Source organism: Ammospiza nelsoni, chromosome 4 (genome assembly GCF_027579445.1).
Source record: "Ammospiza nelsoni isolate bAmmNel1 chromosome 4, bAmmNel1.pri, whole genome shotgun sequence".
Taxonomy (NCBI): domain Eukaryota; kingdom Metazoa; phylum Chordata; class Aves; order Passeriformes; family Passerellidae; genus Ammospiza; species Ammospiza nelsoni.
In genome coordinates, this window is record NC_080636.1 from 23,697,418 (window position 1) to 23,718,825 (window position 21,408).

The 21,408-nt window shown below is 39.0% G+C and overlaps 1 protein-coding gene across 5 annotated transcripts in view; it reads right to left on the minus strand.

Annotated features, from left to right (window-relative positions):
* The window catches only part of APBB2 (amyloid beta precursor protein binding family B member 2), a 163,472-nt gene that overhangs the window by 43,853 nt on the left and 98,211 nt on the right, over window positions 1–21,408 (minus strand). For 2 of the 5 annotated variants that reach the window (XM_059469812.1, XM_059469811.1), the window contains 5 exons: window positions 21,106–21,314; window positions 16,218–16,280; window positions 15,679–15,764; window positions 15,501–15,561; window positions 1,253–1,399 (listed from right to left, as the gene is read on the minus strand). In XM_059469812.1, coding sequence (XP_059325795.1) covers window positions 1,253–1,399; window positions 15,501–15,561; window positions 15,679–15,764; window positions 16,218–16,280; window positions 21,106–21,314 — 566 coding nt within the window. The remainder of the gene's footprint in view (window positions 1–1,252; window positions 1,400–15,500; window positions 15,562–15,678; window positions 15,765–16,217; window positions 16,281–21,105; window positions 21,315–21,408) is intronic. The other 3 variants (XM_059469813.1, XM_059469815.1, XM_059469814.1) reach the window with 3 other exon arrangements.

The window sequence follows — 21,408 nt, forward strand, 5'->3', positions numbered from 1 at the left end:
TCAATTTTTAAGGGCACTTTCCCCCAGCATCTCAGCATTGCTGGGGTCATAGCTAGGATGGTGAACTGGAGCCATAGACTGCAACAATAACTTGGGAGACTGAATGTTATTTTTCCTGAAACTTTTACTGAAATGTAGACAAGTCTTTCTTTTGATTTCTTTTTTTTTGTTTGGCAGTGTTTCGTCTTAGGAGGGAAAGTTACAACATTCACTCTTTTGTCAATTTTGAATTCAGCTCCTGTGTGACCAATCCACACTAGTGTAACCCTTCTGAAAATATGTCAGGAGAGAGGTAGAAAATGAGATTTGGCAGAAGTTGAAGATGTTCCATGAACAATCAAATAACAAAGATGTTTTAGTGTGGCTTTGTCTCCTATGTCCTCTGTCTGTCCCACCTTTTCCCTTCTTGTTACACTTACTGACCCCTCAACATCTCCCCCTTCCTCATCTGTCCCCAGCACACCTGGGCACAGATGAATACCTGACAGTATTTTCTACATCACAAAACCGAAATGTCCCTTCAATTTTCCCTGAGTTCCCAGTTATCCTCTCTTTCTGAGCCAACTCAGAAAGAAGCAGAGAGCAACTGTGGTACAGACAGTGAAGGCACACTGACCCTTCAGCAAACCAGGAAAGAGGAAAGCTGGGCTCTCTCCTTTTTCCTCAGCGTATGGGAATCTGGCATCCTTCAAAACTGGATGACACTGGTGCAGAAATTCAAGAGTTATTGGAGAGGAGCCAACAGACAGACTGATGACATATAATTAATTTCCTTCTGAAACACTGATAAAATAATAATTGTAAGATAAACCATCTGCCCATCAGTTCCAATCTTCTCATACATTTCAGAACCACAACCCTGCCAGTGTGGGTTTCCTTAAAGCCCTTTGTCATTGTGAAACCTTTGAAAATGCTGTTACAAAGAATCACTTTCAGACCTCTGGTCAAGAAGAGTTACACTGAATACAACAGTTTGGCCTGTGTGTCCCCAGCACTGCCACTGCACAGGTGTGTACTAGCACAGATGTAACAGGGAAGTGAGCTCTTTGGGGTATCTGCTGTCCTGAGCAGTTTGGAACAAAAAAGTCAACACTTTCCCTGAACCCTTTTATATATTTGGCAGTGCCAGGCTGAGGTAGTGAAATCCCAAACACAGAACATGGAAGTAGCTGTCTACAGAATTGCTCCTTTGAGATGTTTTATGATGTGAGAGGGATGTTCCAAGAGGAGAAGTTGTTCACTCTGTTCTTACCTCTCCCCAAATGCCAACAGTGTCTCTGATGTCATTTTTACAGTAAGAGAGTTGTCTGATGCAATTGTTCACAGCAACACTGCTCTTTCCAGGAGCCAGATCTTCTTCTGCCATTTCTACCCAGCCCAGAGATCGCACAGCGAAACACTAGAAATAAATCAAAAACCATCTGTCATACAACAGCAACTAGGCAGTTAATGGTAAAGGTCTCCATCTCGTATGGGGAAAAAAATGAAGGCCTTGTAGATGGCCTTACATTCAAAGATAAGTAAATGAAAATCTAATTTGTGAATGGCAAGGTGAAAACATTCAAAGGAAAGAAGAAGAATGCATAACTTGCTATGAATAGTGTCAGTGGAGGTAACAGCAATGCCTTCCAATAAAATAATTTTGTTAAGATAAAGGAGGAAACAAGGGAGCAGAAATACTAGGATACACACAAACACAAAACAGTAAAGGAAAAAACACAACTATAGAGTATAGAATTGAAATTTTAGCTAGAATCTAATTGAAAAGAAAGAAAACCCTACTGGATTATGTCTCCTATGAGATATTCACTGTCTGGCTTTTTACCAGAAAATTACATTTTTTTTCTGGATTACAGCAATCACTTCTATAGTTAGTTTACCTAAGGTAGTAAGCAATAACAATTTCAAAGCTACATAGAAGATAAGCTATCATAAGAGGAAAGCAGGCTTTTTCTAGAAAAAATTCAAAATTACCTTTAAAATAAAACACTCTAATTATGCATTTGTTAGCAGAAAGCTGTTTAGCCAACTAGAGCACTCAGTTGGCTGAACAAGCCAAGGCAACATTATTTTGTGCAAATGGTACTTTTGCAAACAAATCAAAATTGAAGAAATTGAATGGCACCCTACACCTACTAAGGTAAAGAATAAAAAGTGTTTATTCTGAAAAAACACCAAAACCTGCTCATTTGCCCTCAGGCATCATGGTGGGAGGAATACAGACCCCACACTAAGTCAATAGGAGCTTGTCTATGAGACCAAGACTTCTTCCAGAGAAGGTTACAGGAGTTTCACTCTGAACCACAGCCATGGGCTCAACAGGCTGCTTGTTGAACCTCCTGAGCAGGCACACCAAATGCTTCAGGTGGTCCCTAAAGGCTCAGCAATAGCAGAGCAACACTCATGGCTGAGTGCTGCTGCCCTGTGCCACACAGCTTTCCTTGCTGTCAGCAGCATCCTGCGGGTCCTTGGGAAAGCAGGGTGTGATCCTGGGAGCTGCAGGGAGGAAGGCAGTGCTGGGACTGCTGGGAGCCCTGCTGCCTCCAGCAGCACCCTGCCACCCTGCCCAGCAGCTGCAACAGAGGCCCAGGCTGCAGCTACCAATCCTCCTTAGGATGCAGTAAATAAATCAGCTTCAGAGCTCAAAAGCTGAGTCTTCACTTGCCACCTTCTCAAAGCTGCTGAGAAGTCAGAGAGCTGATCCAGCTCACACACCATCACTGGTGTGTCCTTTGGGAACAGCTGCCCTCAAAAAAACCCTACCCCAGAACACCAAGGTATTTTAAACATGCATAATGTGTCAACTTCGGCAAACTAAGGAAGGAATAAAATTCACCAGTGGATAAAAAGAGTAATGAGTTTGTCCCTCCCTTTAAAACTTCTCCTTCAGCCTTCTTTCAGTTTGCACAATGCACTCCAGGCTCACTCCACCAAGCAGGAAAGAACCTGCTTCCTGAACCCCTGGTACCCACTCCAAGGAGTCATTAAGGCTGCATCTCATCTCAGGTATCAGACAGCAAACACACTCTGCAATTGCATAAAACTCTTTAGTGAGAGTAGGTAAAAAATTAAAGCCTTTCATGCCTCCAGCTTTTTGTGGGGTTTTTTTTTCTTTTTTTTCCTTTGGAAACAAGGGAATCAACATGCAAATTCTCCCACACTGCTGCTTCCTGACCCAGCTCTGCTGGAAACCCACAAAAGTGCTGACTTTCAATTCTGAAGGGCCATGAAGGAGAAGGTGAAAAAGGAGACAAACAAGAGGTCAATACTCAGGGGTGCTCTTCACTTCAGGGCTACACAAGATACCAAAACACCCCATTTTTTAGCAATTATTAAGGTGGTCTAATCTAAAGATTGCAAAATTGTTTCAGGCACATTAGATGTTCATGAATCTTGCTAAAAGTGCTGCTATACTCACTGGGGTATTAAATATTTATCTTTGCAAGCTTTAAAAATACTGATTCTACTGTACCAGAAGAAAGGGGTTTTTTACAAGTACTTAAATATTAAATTGAATAGTAGAATACTGGCAGAGAGAAACATTCTCCAAATCGAAAGAGAGGTGAAGAACTAAATACACACAATAAGCACACTGTTTCCTTGTTGCTCTTCACATCTCAACTCATCTGCTATTTGTTAGCTGCTTTCTGAACACAAGGATAAATACAGAATCACAGAATGCTTTGGGTTGGAAGAGACCTTAAAGATTGTCTACATCCAATCCCCTGTTGTGGGCAGGGACACCTTTCACCAGACCAGACTGCTCAGAAGTCCATCCAACCTACATAGTCCTTGCACTGAACAGTGTATCTTAAGAAGGCCAAAATTGATGAAAGACTATCAATTCAACTTGACAGCAGGTAAATCTCTTATTAGTAAAGATGGTGAACTGTTTTGCTATTTTTTTCCTGGCCTTTCTTTATTCTATGTTTGAAATTCTCTGGTGGGAGCATCCACTGTACTGATGCAGCCCACTGCCAAAACAATAAAGTGAGCAGAACACAACACTCTTGCCTACCCCACATATTGCCCTCTATGTGAAAGACATGGCTTCCTTTCCTGCTTCTATTCCCTCTTGGTCCTTCCAAGTGAGGTAGGCATGAGAAAGCCCTTGACTTCTGGCACCTGACAAGTTTTTGTGTATTTCACAAGAAGCCCTTACCATAACCCAAACAAAATGCTTCAGAGCAGCTTCAGAAAACAAACCAATTTCCCATAAACTCACTGCAAACAAAAACCTCTCAATAAACCTTAAAAAGACTCAACATTCTACTCACATTCTACTCTACACATGTACCTGAGTATATATATAAAAGTAACTTTCTTTTGTTTAAAATATACCTAAAAGCCAAAAACTTTGTATTTTGTGGTTAAGTGAATGCATGTGCTGATGTGGTTCAGCAGTCATGGCTGACCCTCATGCAGATTTTCAGAACTAGAAAAGAGGCGGACTCAGTAACATGTGACACATACCAGGGTCCACTCAGCATCAGTGGAGCAGAAGTTATAAATACACAAATGTATTTATATATTTATAAATACATAAGTGTAGTGGGAGAGAGGTGGAAGTCTGAGCATGCCTGCCTGTCTGTCAGCAGCTGGACTGTCAGAGATCCACTTTGTGTTTTATTATAGGTTGCTTTTTTCCTCTTTCATTATTTAGAGGTTCCCTTCCCTTAAAACAAAAGAGCACAAAGCCCAGCAGAAACAAACCACCTAGTGTCTCCAGTCAGATAGGACCTAATTTTTACCATGGCTGGCTGAGTCAGGCATGAGAGCAGAATTTTTTGGAACTTTAACACATTAACACAGCATCATGGTCCCCTGCCTCCCACCAATGACACTGACAAGCCAAGAGACAAAGTACTTCCTCTGACCCCAAAGAGCCTTGATAATGCACTCTATTATCTTCTGGAACTAACACCCAGAGGCAAACCAAGCCCAGCTAAAAACAGAGTGCAGCTTTTCTTCATTAAGTGCCTATGAGCTCATTCCTGGAAATGCCAGTTTGTTATGCATCTCTTCTCAAGGCTTAGAGATAATTAGTGGCAATTAATAATTATTGGCCTGTCATAATTTCACAGTAATCCCAATGTCAACTTTTGTCTTACAGTCGTCTATCTAATTTATTTTCTCTCTTAGAGTAAGTTTTCTGTGCCTGGTCAGGCTGTCTGCTTGACTCTTTTCAAGAGCTGGCAAAGAAAAACAAAAGAAGTTGATAAATACAGCAGGCTGAAAGATACTTAGGAATTGTATACTGTGCAAACATTGCCGTGTGGGATTGGGAAGATCAAAGATATTACCACAAATACTGCATGGCTGAGAGAAGTGAATGAAAGTGTCACTTAAACCATGGTAAGCCAATAATTTTGTATTTTCATCTTGACTGGACACTTCACATTTCCTGACTGGCTACACAGGACATTGTACAAAGAAGTTACATACAGATTAAAAAAATCCACCTTATCACACACTAGCCCAAGAAAAGACAGGTGAACAAAAATAAAAACACAGGTATTGCTGCTTGGTTTTACAGTTCTGGGGAACCTATGTTCAAATGGTTGCAAATCCAATTAATGTTTCAGGGTTAATGATCTGTAACCTAAGAACCAAACTCATAAATGCTGTCATCTGAACTCTGTATAGAGCTGTAAACCTTTCTTGCAGTGCAGTTCTGATCCAAAATACTGCCTAAAGCTGGGGAACTTTAGGACTGAAGAAATGGACAAACCACAGATCCCGTTTGCTCTTTGGCATTGCAAACCTTTCACCACAGGGCAGGTCCTGCTCTGCAGCAGCTTTCCCAAGAGGAACCCTGGAAGGAGCTTTGGCAGGGACAGAGAGCTCTGACAAAGTTCTAACCATAAGCAAATGCACACTCTACTTGTTGCCTCATGCAGTGCTAAGCATGTAGCACTAAAGAAAATTAAAATAAAATAACTGAGAAAGACAAAGCAAATACAATTCCCTACTAAAAAGAGGGCAAGAGATCAAGTGCACATGACTATGGCAGAGTAGTGTTGGAAGCTGGATAAAGGTGCGGATAGAAAAGATCCCACAAGAGGGTGAAAGTGAATTAGAGCACCAGTTTGAGAACAACAACTAATGCACATTACCAGACCACAGACAGATTGCTTTTCATATTACACAGCTGTTGGCAGCCACTATGAACAGATCTGCATTAAGAGAATGTTTGCCTTGATGCTTTAAATATGTGCTACTTATTTCTTCTCTACTTCCAAGCCCACAGGATGGTTTTGAGTAGTTTCCCTTTGTTTCCTTTTACATTTTTCCTTTCTAAAGGTTATATCTGCCTGCAGACATGTAAATCACTACAATATTTAATAAGGTCTTTTATCACAGACCACTGAGCAGGTTTGTGCCTGAGACACAGCATGTAGGTCACATAATTAACCATTTATAATGCAGCCAACCAAGATTTCACTTGCATTTTCTTTGATACTTTGAAAATTAAAAAAAACCTATCATATTATTTTGTGCTTTGGAAGCATAACATAACATCTTTCTATTCTGAGGAAGAAGTATGTTCCAGTTTATTTTCCTACTACACAGCAAGAAAGATTACATCGATTTCAGATGAAAACACTATAGAAGATCAAAGAGTAACAAGAGAATAAAAAGAACTTATGCAATTAATGAACAAGCACTTTCATTTAATTGACATGAATAGACGGCAGTGCATTTACTTTCTCAAAGAAATATTCACAGATGTCAAATAAAACTTCTTAGCTACAAAAAATTCAAAATGCTTAATCAAAAACAACTAATAAGACCTTTCAACATTTCCAGCTTCCTGTTGCAGTTAATCTTTTATTACTTGAATTACTGAAAATGCACATGAAATACAAAAATAAGGACAGAAGTATTCAGGTCACAACAGAATTCACAAATCACTAATAAATGCTATTTCAGGCAGATGACTATAAACTAAACTCCCCTAAAATTAAATATGGTGACTTCACAAATACTATAAAATAACCTTTATAATACATTACTTCTTTAGAGGAGGTCAGTATCCAATTTTCTGGTCTCACAGTCCCTTACTCATTCTCCAAGCCACTACAGTCTCATTTTTCCAGACCTGCAGACTTCAATGTGTAGGATCACAAAAGTTCCTCTCTTGTTTTGAGCTTAATACTTTTGTCTCAGTGGTTCCCCCTGGCTTACAGCCAGAGGTCAAACCTGCTCTACCAAGGCAAGAAAATGTTGCAGGAACATTGTGCTGGTTCAAGATCTTTTAAAATCCAGTCATTTGAGCAAAAAATAGAATGGACCCTACCATTCTCTAACAGCTCCTTCTGAAGAATAAATTAAAATCATCTTATTCTTTTCTCTAGTCTTAGCAAGAGAGGTTTTCACTTTAGACGCTTTACAGATACCTTGACTTCAGATCCTAAAGGGATGGGTTTGTACACTTTGCTTTGAGTCAAGGCTGGGCTGGGCTTCATTTTAGTACAGTGAAATAAAACCTGTGCTTCCTCATTTAAGAAAAGGCAGTCATATTTTTCACTAGAAACTAATAAAGGATGTTCAAACTCAGGTCTATCTTGCAGAGTAACTGAACTGTTAGGATAACTCAGATAAGCAGATTTTGCTGTTCTGTGACACACACAGGTGACCCCCACAAATACACACATTGTCAGTAGAGACAAGCCCTGCAGGAGTTTAGAGCATAAAGAATGTGTGCACCCATTTCTTTAGAACTAGTGCTCTGCATTTATTAACTTTAACCTTAAATGCTGTATTTTCCCAATGTATGCTCTTCTTCAGGCTGACAGATATATAAGTGTTTCTGATGCCATCAGCAGTACTTTATTTAGTACCGTGGTGCATAATTTCAAAGGGAATATGCATGACATCCAAATTTTAAAGGAAACAAAAACCCCTGAAGAGCTCCCAACCTTTAAGTGAACTCTTGACCTTATGAATCAATGGATAAAAAACTTCCAGCTTCACTAAAGTGAGAATTTCAGTCTCTTTGGAAGGAACGTTATTACAAGTAATTTGATTTCTGCAGAAATTATGTTTACCACAGGATCAAAAGTCAATGAAGTTAAATCACTATTGATCGATTTCTGCTTTTCAAAAAAGACTCAAATAAACATGAATCCAGAGCCCAGAAATCTTGAGCCCTGGTGGACCGCCCACATTTAAGGACCCATTTACTGTCATGCTGTCTCCTTGAAGCACCATGGAGCCATAATTTCCAAACATATGGAATAATGCATTATGTGCAACAATGAAGCACATCTCATGCTTTCACATCTCTTAAGAGATAAATATTATCCCTTTTCTCTTGGATGAAGTGCAGAGAATTTTGACAAGGAAAATGTCTCATTTTTTAAAGTAAAATTTACAAGTAGAACTAAAAATAAATATACATGCTGGCTAGAGCTATCTAAATATTGCTCTGTCATTCAACTCAATATTCTACTTTAATTGATTTTTAAATGAATTTCCTCCATAATTGCACCTTTCAGCTAGTCCACAATGGACAAATAACTCACCAAGTTTGTATCATGCAGGTTTCAAAATGTGTATGTGCAATTTTCAACAGAAATAAATATACACATTTATATAGGCACATAAATACAAACAGCACTTTTTTTCCATTAAATATCTATGCCACGGAATGGTAAACACTGTAACATTTCAAACTAGAACAAGCTATTTCCCTGAGCTGCCCTAAACTGGCAAGGTAATGTAAATAATTGAAGAGAAATACAAAAATATCTGTCAGTTCATTTTGTAGCAATAGGATGAACAGACATTCAAGAGGCAATTCACATTCAACAGGCCATTCCAGAGCTGAAGCTGGCAGGGGCTGCATAGATTGTTTTAGAGGAGGAATGGCTGGTCTCAAGTGGGGAGCATGAAGGGCTGCAAGCTGGGATTACCTGTGCACTGCAGCAGCAAAGCTGCTGGGGGGCTGACAGGGAGCTGTGCCAGCAATACCAGCCCAGCTGTGCTGAACTGGGAGCTGCTTGCTGACAGAATCCATTGGGCTGCACAATGGCCACAGAAACTTTTTGCCTGTGGCACATGAGTGTGATGAGCTGCTGCTTCTCCCAGTTTCTGTCCATTCTTGAGGGTTCCTTCAACAATCACACCCTAAGTACTGCTGGCCCACGAAAATTTTACTGTGTGGCACCATAAAACAGTGAATAAACTGTGATTAAAAACTACTAAAATAAGCAACACTAAAATATTAGAAAATGAAGATTCTTGAAAAAAAATTTTTTTTTTGCTTAGATCAGCGGCCTGGGGTTTTCTGTGTTCTACTGAACCACCACAGTTTATTATATGGCTGTACACAGCAAGATGCTGTACACAGACTCCAGCCAAGAAAATCTGGACTGTGCACCTCCATTAAAAAAGTACTGCAGAGGACACTGGCACTTTGACCTGGTGAAGCAATAGAAACTGCCACCATGGAAGAAACAACATCACTAATAAAAATAAAATTATAATAGGTATATTCATGCTTTCTCAAACGTAGCCAGCATTTCCTAGTATCCCATGCCTGAGAGGCCACAGCAGCATATTGGGTGTCCCACAGCTGCAATTCCAGAGGCAAGGCTCCCTCCAGTGTCACCTCACCAGACTGGCAGCCAGGGAAGCTGCCTCCCCACAAGGACAGTGGTCACTGGCAGGCACCCAAAGTGCCCACACAACCTGGCCGCTCATGGCAAAGGCAGTGACTGTCCCAAGGACAAAGCAGGACCCACATCGTTCCCACCTGCATCAGCCATCCTCCTGTAATACACTTGGCACCTCTGTTCTTACTTACCCCAGCAATAACTCCTGGTCAACACACCTGTGGCAGACACAGCTACTGTTAAGTCTGGAACTTCACTGGCCATGAAGATCTTTTGTTTTGATTTGAAACAAAGGTGTTCCTATGATTTATCTTCTCTTTTTCCAATCCTGCAGAAATCTCCCAGCCCAGTGCAAACCTTTTGTACAGCGCATCTTAACAAAACAAATCCTGATAATGCCCCCAAACTCAAGATGTAATTCTTGCATTATGAACCTGTAAAATAGTGGTAAATATTCAAGCAGTTTCCATTGTCTTTCACATGAGGAATGGCTTTGTGAGGTATTTTTCTAAGGACGATTACAAGTAAAATGTCTGCTCAATATCCCTCCTACTGTTTGGGCCCTCATGTCCTAATTGTGCGTCTTAAGTTCCCAATTAATTAGATCCCAGAGATACATGGGATTCCTAGGAGTGAAAGACATGTAATATTTTGCAGGATCTCATTATAATCTTGAATGGCTTGAGAAAATAGGAAATTATCCTGTGGAAACCCAGGGCACTGGGAATATTTCTCTGTCTGCTCTGGGGTGCCCTGATGCCCAGGGGAACACTGACTTTGACCCTCATTCATGGAGAAAGTTTCCTAGACTTCAAGATAGACTAGAGCCCACAGAAGTGTGAAATAGATTATAGAGAGTAGTGTACGTGTATCACTTGATGAGAAATTTAGGGTTTGGGATTTTTAGTATGTTGGTGGATGGAAGCAAGATGGAGGGCACAGGGTGTTGTCATCCTGGGTTTCTTCTTTATGCTTCTTCTTCCTTCTTCCTCATGGGTTTGGGTGGCATTTTGTAATTGGGCAGAAAAGTCCACATTGTGGGCCCTTTGGGATCAGTTATTGGGTTAAAAGGGAAAATAATCTAGGTGTCCTTTCTTAACTGGATAGTTTAGTCTTAAAAGACCTTGTAACAAGAGATTGTAAGCCATTTTGTGCCTTCTAATGAAAAGCTGCTGAACTCACAGCAGTGAGACTGTTTTACTGATAAGGAATAATCAACACCTGAGTCCGAACATGAACTACCACCTCAAGTGCCTTCAATCCACACCCAGAGAAACCAATGTTATCCCAGATATTTATATTTTACATATAGTATAACAAAAAAACCCCATACTGTAACTTGGAGTGCCCTTATAAAGTAAAATCCATGAGATTTGGGAAAATGCTGCATCTTCCTTGCCCTGAATTTATCTTCGTATTTGATTAAACAAGACTCCATTTAGGAACAAGGTGGAAGCAAATATCCTCTAGCCTGAAATCTGTATTATGATGTACATCACATCAGGACATTAGGAATTTTTACCTAAAGATACAACAGATGTCAATAGTAATAACTATCATTCACAGAGATAAAGAACAAGGAAACATATTCTCTGAAAGGTCTAATGCACAACATGAGAAAGACTATTTAAAAAATAAATCATTGAGGATATGTAGTTTAGTGCTTTAGCTGCCTGTTTCTAAAGCTGCTTTTGAAGGAGAACATTTTCAAGCACCTGCATAATTTACCTGCAGCAGCTCTATAGATGTGAGGGTGCTGCTAATGGCAAACAGCCAAATTCAGGAACAACAACCCAGTTTAGAAACAGCCTCTTCCACCACTCACCATTGCTACCCAGGAGCTGCAAAGGTGGAATGGCAGATTACACTTGAATCAGTCTGTCAGGAAGACTAGTCAAAGCAGAAAAAAAGCCCCACAAAAAACACTTAAAGAAGAAACTTGAAATTAATACACTGTGATTCCCTTATAAGGGTAAAGAAATAGGTAAAAATTTCTTCCAGTGCTATTTCCTAGGGAATGAAAACAAAAGACTGTTTTGAAAGAAACAAATTCCTAATCCAAAAACCAAGCAAAAATACCACTTTGGAAGAAAAACTGTTGAAGATATCCTATTTCTCTTTTAGATTTAATCTAATTTTGAAAAGAGACTTAAGGTGGAATAAACTCCTCAAATTTAATTAATTGAAATTAATTGAATTGAGGCTTTTTGCAGCATTCTATGAGCTCATAAGAAGACTGTAATGCAGCTAAGGTGGACTGCTGGAAAATGCTGAATACTCCCTGCCTGCATCAAGAATTTAGAAGCTGCTTTGACTGTAAGAAAATAATACTTTCTTGGGATTGCTGGACATGGCAAAAGCTCCTCTCAGGTTAAGTCTTCACTTGGGTCAGAAATCAGATTCATGTCCATCCCCACAGATATACACTGACCTGTGTCTAGGCAGGAGGTTTTCTTCTGGAAAAAACCAGAAAGAAGCAAATATACAATGTTTCCAAAACACATACCTCTGCTTCTATAGTAAGAAAAGCAGTCAGGATATGGATATTAAATCTTTGGGGAGCACAGTATTTTGTAAAATTATTTTGATAGTGCTTAGATAGATTATTTTGATTTACAGGCCACTTTCACAACAGCCACAAGTCAGCTTACCAAAGGCCATCTGGTTAAACCCTAAAGGCCAGGTAATCCCCAGAAATTTATCACCAACTCATTTTCCATGTCTTCAAGTTGTGTTTTCATTCACCTACAGGTGAATCACTAAATTTAAATACTTGTTATCAACATCTCTTGATGCTCTCTCTTGGAAACAGTCTCATTCTCTTCCTTTGAGACCCAGAGCATTTATTGGTTTCTAAAGCAGAAAACAGTCTTTTGGAGTAAATGCCTAGGACTTGCACGGGTTTAAACACATTCTTCCCATTCTTAGATAATGGACATAGCTAAAAATGCTCTAAATAGCGAGGCTGGAAAAGTGAAGCTTTGCTGAGCAGACAAATGTGGATAGGGAATCTGAAAATCTGTGCCATTCCTAGGGACAGTGACAGGTTTCCCAGAGGTTCTGTTTCTATACATGGACAAAAGAAAAAATTTAGCACCTTCCTATGTTTTTACATAGGGACACTGTATTTTACAACAATGAAAAAAAAGACAACCCAGAAGAATTTACAGTCTGGGATTGCTAAAAGCATCTTTTGCCTTCCTTGAAACTCAATTAGGAAGGCACACATTGCTCTATAAATTAACCAGGAAGGTTACGATCTGTCTCCTGGGAAGCACCAATCCAAAACTCATTTCTAGCTGTGCATGTTTCACATGCAGAATTAGATCCTCATCAAGCACAATAAGCCATCTCTTCAAGAAATTTCTACCGAAATAAATGGATGATATCAAGAAGCTGGAGGTAATAATTCTCCTCTTTCCACTTCTCCTTTGTGACCTTCTGCAGTAACCTGACCGAGACACCACGGACATGAAACCATGAACTGCATCTTAAGCACGTGAAGAAAGCACACAGAGAAACATTTGTTCTTTACTGATAATTATGACACTTAAATGGGTTGCTGCATAAGTCACTTTTCTTACAACCGTTACATTAACCATATTACATGCTTTTTCCAAAGCAGGCATTTTTGCAGCACTTCAATCTTTGCAGAAGCTGACTCTCTAGGGGAGAACTACTAAAGCCTCCCACAAGGTGGCACGGTTCCCTTTGCTGAAATACAGCATTAAATGTGCCACAGAGACAACTGTTTTTTTTCACAAATGTACTGGTCAATGTAAGAATTAGATTCAAATAGGTTTAAGATCTCTAACACACCTCTAACAAAGTTCATTTTAACAAATTCTTCCAATAGATAGTTTAATGAGCAAAAAACCCCATTTCTTCTCTTTTCTTATGATAAAATGAAGACAAAAGATTTATCTGTGCTTGCTGCCCCACAAAAACAAGCTTTAATCAAAGATAGTTAAGGCAGATAATATGGCAGGGGAGAGCCTAAAAGGCTAAAAATATCTGATTTTTTCAAGTCATCTGTTTCAAAGCCTATCAGACATCTTTCAGTCTTTCATATTTGGGGTAAAATGGACTAGCAAGGAATCCACCTACCCCATCCCCTTCCCAACCATGTGAGAAATAAAAGTCTCAGAGCATTTTCCAGAGGTGAAGATTGCCCCTGCTGTTTCTGGACCACTTGCCATTCCTGTGAGATATGGCCATAGGTGCCCTGTCCTTGGGACAGAGTCAGATGCACTGAACAGCTCTGCCCTCAGCCTCTCCTGCTGCAAATCAGTGTCAGCACTGGTGAGCTTCACCTGCAGCCAGCCACACTATATCTGCTGGGGTCACTGCTGCCCCTGCACAGCATCTGCATTGGGCAGAAATCAGGCAAGGTGCTTTGAACCAACTGATTTTTAAAAAGGCAAAAACATGTCTAGTTTCTCCTCTATTTCTTGTCTTGCTCCTCTCAATCACTTCTGTGACTGTTTCAGTGCTCAGTATATAAGCATTATCAGCATAGTTTTACCTGAACTGGTAAAACAAAACCAGTTGTGATAGACACAAGAAGACAAGCTTTTGGCACTGCCCCATTTCACAGACACCAGAGAGGAACCTGATCCAAAAAAAGTGAAGTTTCAACAGCAAGTGAGAGAGGGAAGGGAAGTGATGGCACAAGTTATTTGTCCACAAAACTACTGCCATGGTCTTCCATGCAGGAACAGCTCAAAAAATACTCAGTGCAAATCACCTGGTAAAATCATAGACATACCAAAAAACTGTCTCCCTTTAAAGCTTTCCATACCATAAAGTTCATCATGAAAGGAACAACTCTATTGTTCTCAGGACTGGAACCTAAAGCTTCTCACTCCTTCAGCTCCATTTACTGTGCTCAGAATTTAGCACTTGTTTTTAAACTACCAGTGAGCCAAGCAAAGTACAACTATTTACATCTCAATTAAATATCACAAGCCAAATAATCAAGATGACAAAGAAAATTAGGTGCCATGATCAGTCTGTTTTCTCTCTTAAAATGTATCATAAGGCTATTAAAATTATCAACTCTGTATCATACATACATATTTGTTCCTGCAAATAAATAGCTTCAGATCCTGTCAGTTGCTGCAGCTGTATGGAACAGCCAAAATACTTATTTAAATTACTTGTATTTTCAATTATACAGATTTATATACACCCTTAATAATGGATGCAAGCAAAAGGCAAAACTATCAACAAGGCAAATCTGAAGATAAATATGCAAGCATACAAAACTTTCTGCTGCTTCTTTCTCCTCAAAACCCTTAGATTCCAACAGTAAAAGCTTTGATTTAATTATGGTGCTTTGTCACATAATGGCCTAATTTTTCTCTATGAAGTGCATTCTCAAAGTAGCATTCTCTCTTCCAAAAAATGAAGTTTCTTGTTCTAAAAGGTAACTTCCTTGTTAGTAGCTGTAAGTTGAAGCAGACACACAAAAAAGGAAGAATATTTTAAAGAAGGACAAACTTGAAAATAAAGAGCAAATTCTGTCACTGAATGCGCCTGGAAACTATCTAGAGATAATAAAAACCAGAGCTCTCTCTCAGACACTCAGTCATGCAAGAGGACAGTTATTACAGTTGGACAGTGGAATCTTGAGCTCTAAAATCCAATTTCCCGGCTTACACGATTTCAAAATAAGTCACACTTGCCTGACCCAACCAAAGGAAGCTTTAGATCTGCTAACTCCTTTGATGGAATTAGTCTTGCATGGTCAATCCACATTGTGCCAAGAGGAGGGGCACACTTAATTTCAAAACTTAGGAGACATTCTGCACGTTGGAAGTTTATGCTTACAAATGCTAGATTTTTAATTGTTATGCCATTGTGGATCTTCATACAGACCTTGGCTTCCGGATCACTGTTGATGCTACAAGAATCATCATCATCAGATTGTGGACCATTTCTGTGGAATAAAAAAAAAAACAAAACAAAACAATATCAGTCTTAAAATCATATGAAAATTACAGCACAACACAAAACAGAGTTGGTCATTCCACTGAGCCCTCTGAAGTCATTGTACCTGAGCTTCAAAGAGGCATAGCGTAAAGTTGCTCCTTCAAACTCCTTCAGACTTGGGTCTGGGTTCACAGTGGCTGCATGCAGGTCCTAGAGATAGAGGCAATGCTATTAGTATAGTTTTAATACTATTATAACAGTATTAAGTACACCATCATGTTATTTCTTATCTCAAAGGGAAATTAAATCCTCCCTGCAAAGAAGCGATAGTATTTCTGGCTGAAGTTGAAAAGAGGCATGCATATATAGATACATATATATATATATATATAAATATTTCTCAAGCTGCATTTCATTCAGTGCAGGCATCTTATTTGTTACATCATGGCAGTTGCCCTGCTAGCTTAGACTGAATCCATTCCAAGTGGAAAGATAGAAAAGGCAGCATGTTTGTGAGCTAGACATCCCTAGCAATACCCCCACTCACTTTGGCCTAGGTTATGAATGACATTCATGGAAAAATAAAAGGGGAAAACAGCCACTGCCATGCAAAAAAACAAGGGTAATAGTAGTAAAGGTTCTAAAATCTGACAATATACTTGCCTTCCAAATGTCACTATTAATCTTTCCCCCATTCAGTACAGCAAAATCACTCCATGGCTGTTTCTAGACACATAATTATTCACACAGGAAGAAGCACATTGATAAAAAAAAAAAAAAAGAAAAAAAGAAAAAGAAAAAAAACACAAGACACTGTTGTTAGCATTGATATTTACAGGATGGGTTAGGGAACAGATCACCTCAAACTTCAACTACTTACTCCACTATAGCATGGCATTTGGAGGGAAGGGGAGAGAAGACATGCCTCTAACAGTTACTTACCAAAACAAATGATTGAAACAAGGAAAGTTAATATAAATTAGGAACAGACAATGAAATTACTCTTTAACTATGATCTTAAAAGCAAGCAAAATGAATCTGAATATGAATGTTGGCCACAGCTGCTACAGCCTTTGATCAACAGCAATTAAGGGGAAACATTAGGATTTCCATTTGATTACTTTTGTTAAAAGACCCTAATGGTACTGGAACTAGAAGTACTGAAACACAAAAAAAGTATACACAAGCATAAGATACACACAAGGTAAAAATCAAATATTTCTAGAGAGAAAGCACAAGAAGGGAAGAAGGATTAGTAAGGAATGCAGAGATTTCTTGCTGAAAAAGTAGTTTTGAAAAGTCTACCAGATTTTTAAAAAACAACCCCAAACCAAACAAAGCACCCACCCTCTCCTTTTCCATTCAAGTTTCTCAAAGATTTTCAGAGGTGTTCAGTGGTACAATCAAGCAAGTAGCAGTGTGTCTAGCACTAAACAACCTGAGTGAGGTTCAGGCTTTTCTAAAAAAGCTGGCGAAGAACAGCTGATGCTGGAGTGCCTCTCTCCTCTGTCTCACCTGGAGAGAATTCGCACAGTCCTCAATAAAAGCCAGGAGATTTGATTGCTGGGAGACCCAGAGCCAAATCAAGAAATCCTGAAACTAATTCCCCTTCTAACATGAGCTCTGCTGGGCTGTCCAGCTCAGCCCCAAGCTGAAGTGGTACCCACTAATACGGCCCAAAGTATTCATGTGCAGGGAGGACTTCTCACCACAGAAGCATTCTCAGTACATCCCCACTGGAGGAATTATTTTGTGAGAAACAACTCCCAGGAATAATCGTTTCCTAATGTGCCTTTGAATTAAATGAGTTGTTACCTTTTCCTCCCAAGCCCCCTCTCTTTAATTACCAGCGGTTATGTTATCTACAGAAGAACCTCTAGAGGTGTTCAAGACCTGGGATGAGTTAGGCTATAAGAAGACACAACTACTATCACCAAATTCTCCTATGATCTCAAAGAAGCTCTTATTGAAACTTAAACACAACAGATTTTTCTCTGCACAGGAAATGGGAAAGAGGCAGCAAAATTTCTAAAATTTGGAAAAGAAAGTTACAAAAGACAAGGATTCAAAAAGGAAGTAATTTGACAACACACAAGAGAAACGACAGATCTAAAATGAAGTCAAATTTCAACAGCTGTGCAAAACCAAAATACATTTTCATGCTTTTGAGGGGGAGGAAGGAAAGGAATGTTACAGGTTATTCATATTTAGCATTTATTAGCATTTTTGTTAAATCAGCAGGATTTTTGCATAATGCTTAACCCATAATTGCTTTGGATTGAAATTTACTGATTATCTTGTGAAAGAAAAATTGCCTTGCACTTCATGTAAAAGTAAGACATTTTCACATTATTTTTCTTTTTAAAACATTTTCCCATTTCTATGCACGACAGCATCATTCCTCCCTGATGTTTTTTAAAATTCTCTGTTCAACAGTAATAACTATTTTTCTTTATGCTAAATATCCAGAGTAAGCTATAACATAAAAATGGCTGAATTGATCTGTTCTTTGTTGACTGCCCTCAGCTGTGAGCCACATTCTACCAAATGAAGCAAAGCTTCTGTATATTACATTAGTTAAGAGACAGGGACACAAAATAAAATTAAGGAAAAAAAGGAGGAAACAAGACAAAGGGTAAAAAGGTGTTACTTGTGGGGGTGGGGAAAATGGTGTTTCTAAATGTTTGTTTGACAAACTCATAACCTGAAAGAGCCAAATAAACTCATTTCAAGACTGGCACATGATGCTTTACAGACAAATGTAAATTAGATAAGGTATTTTTATGGACTCAGAGAAGCCAATTGGTTCAGATATCAAATACTACCCATGCCAGTCCTCAATCCTAGATTATACTCTTTTATCTGCCTAAAACCTTTTCAGAATGAAGCAATACATATCCAGCATGAGGGAATGAACTAAACACATTCCCTTGCAGCACAGGCTTCCAGCAGCAATGAGGGAAGCAGCAGTACACAGCTCACACAGGGTCCAGCTGGGAGGTGGAAGCTCTCCACCACAAGGGATGCTGGCAGTGGTAGTGCTGGGATAGAGGTCTTTGGGAGCCCCCAGCCTAGACTGAATTCCCAATCTTCTGTGAAGTGTCAGATTGACCTTATCACAGATACCTGCATTATTCTTTCCCAGTGAGGGAAAGGAGGAGCACTTGGGTATGCAGCAGTGCAGGGAGCAGGAATTGAAACAAATATTGCCTGCCAGTGACTTGGAGATGATACAGTGATGGCATGAACCAACTGCAGAGAGATTAAAACCCAAAAATTCATGATAGCTGACACTGTCAAATTATTTCATTACTCCTATCTTAAACACACACACTATGACTTATTTCTCTCTTACTGCTCTGCACTGGGGTTTCGTTCAGAACCAGCTGAATCACAAAGGATTCTTCCTCCACTTCCTTTTAGTAAAGCTTGGCATCTGTGGTTTCAAGAAATGCAGGACTTCTTCTAATAGTTCCCACTATAACTCCAGCCATGCCTGGAGCCTCTGTAGCTGTTTCATTATTTGGAAGTGGACAAAATCCTGGGCCCAATTCATGCTCTTGTTTTGAGCTCCCATACTCCAAGACTGCTGGTACTGGATTGGAATGCTGTCTTAATGATCACTGAGTCAAAAAGCCAGTACTGCTCCAATGACCCTAAGATGCTGACCAATGAATGCAAAACTGACAAAAAGCAAACGTTTTTGCCTATATCTACAAATAAAATAACTACAAGTTATCATACTAATATGAATTTTGGGGATGTGCTTATTTCTGTATCACCTTTTACAGCACAGTACATCATCTTGGTGCTGCCATAGAACTGTCTATGCATAAGTCTTTGCTGGAACAAATTCCTTGCGGAATTAGAACTGCCATATCAAAACATAGGTGAGCCTACTACATCTGTATGTCTAACTTAATACAACTATACTGTATTAAAATCTGTGTTATTATAATTCACACATTTTATACTCTGGTGATGCTGTTGAGAATTAATGATTATTATTCATAAACACCAACTATATTTCATTTAAAGCAAAAAATCATGAAAGGTTAAAAATACATGTAATACATTACCAGTAGGTCTGAAATTTTAATTGTAAAAACACTTTAAACAGAAGTAGAAAAATATTGCAAATGAAAATATGTTTTTCTTCTCCTCTGCAGTTTACCAACCATACTGATTACTGGGTTTTTGTGAAAATCATCTATAATTTACTAATCAAGGTCCCATTCTCTACATTCTAGAGGTAGAAAAATAATAACACTAAAGTTATATTCTTCACATGTACATGACAGGAATTTATACTAGAAGCTCATGCAGCCCTTTACATTCAGTATTTCTGAGGTTTTTTTCTTGTTTTCTACCAGAATTGTAACAGTCACAGCTCTTTCTCAATGAATCCTCTCAGAAATTATTTCCAGCATGCCTGGTGCACAATAATGAAATGTGTTCAAGTCTGCAGACCTTATGAGTAGCATTTATGAACACGTGAGAACAACTTTCTAAAATAATGAACAAGACTGTATGTATTTAAGCCTACACAGGATAAAAGTTTTAGGGTCAAGATGGTAATACATACTTGAATGTCCTTAACTCCTCTTAACTTCCATGTAAGTTAGTTTGATGGATATATGAACAAAGTAAAAAAATGTTCTCTCTAAAAGAATTAAAAACCAAAAAACCAAACCCCTAGGGATTGCCTGATCCAAAACTCAGAGCCAGTACAAAGACTTTCTTTGACAGAGCTGTGGACATTTTTCTGAAAATTCCATATATAAAAATAATTTAAAACCAACATTATCTTACACTAGTATTTAATTCCATAGAAGTCTTCCCAGCATACTCAAACAAAGTGATTGTGTTTTTTGAAAAATACTGTTCTTCATGAGAATTGATTTTATTTTCTACTTACATGACACCAAACAAACCCTTGGATTGTGCCTGAAAGCATTATTTTTAAAGACAGTACCAGGTACTGCTCTTTCAGCACATGTGGAGGGCAGAGTGTATCTCTCTGTTTCTAGTTAAAGCCTGATAGATATTGGTACTGGCAGGATTGACAGACTTACACCTGAGAACACTTCATGCTTATTCAATAGAAACTACCCTGTGAAGGAATTAGTGTCTCAAATGAAGACTGATATGTCTTTTGTGATACTCCTGCCAAAAGAGCCAAAAAGAAGATGCAAACAAAGGGTCCAGCCAAAAGTCTTCTGTCATTTGCAAAAATTGTATCTATCCTGTATCCATACAATGCAGCAATGCTTCAGAACTGCCAAAGTTTCACTCTCATCAGGCACTCCCTATCCAGTTTATCAGAGACATGTCTGATTTCATCCTACATATCTAAAATTTAGGGTGTTTTATCAAGCATCACCATTATAAAATGAATATAGAGAATAGATACTTACGAGGTATTAACAACAAGTAGCTACACTTTGAGACATTATTAGGCCAGCTTAGCTATCAGCTAAGCCTGCAAGTTCAAAAGGTTATTTCAATTTTCCTTGCAGTATGTAGCCCCCAAGAAGACACAGCAGGTTACCTCAGTTTCTGGAGTAGGAGATGGAGTAATGGAACCAAGTGATCCTTTCCGTGAGCCCTGGAGATCCGTTGGGATGGACACGGGACGCTGCCACTGAGTTGTTCCTGTTGGTATGTGCCAGTAGTAGATCCCAGCAACGTCATTTATTTTTTTCCAACCAGGTGGTAAGTCTGGGTCTGTCTGAAATGAATGATCACTCCATATATCTGCTGAGAACAGGAAAAGAAAAAAATGACACAAAGACACAAACACTTCTTCCATGGGTCTGCATACCTGGTAGTGTTGTTTTACAGTTCCTGGGCA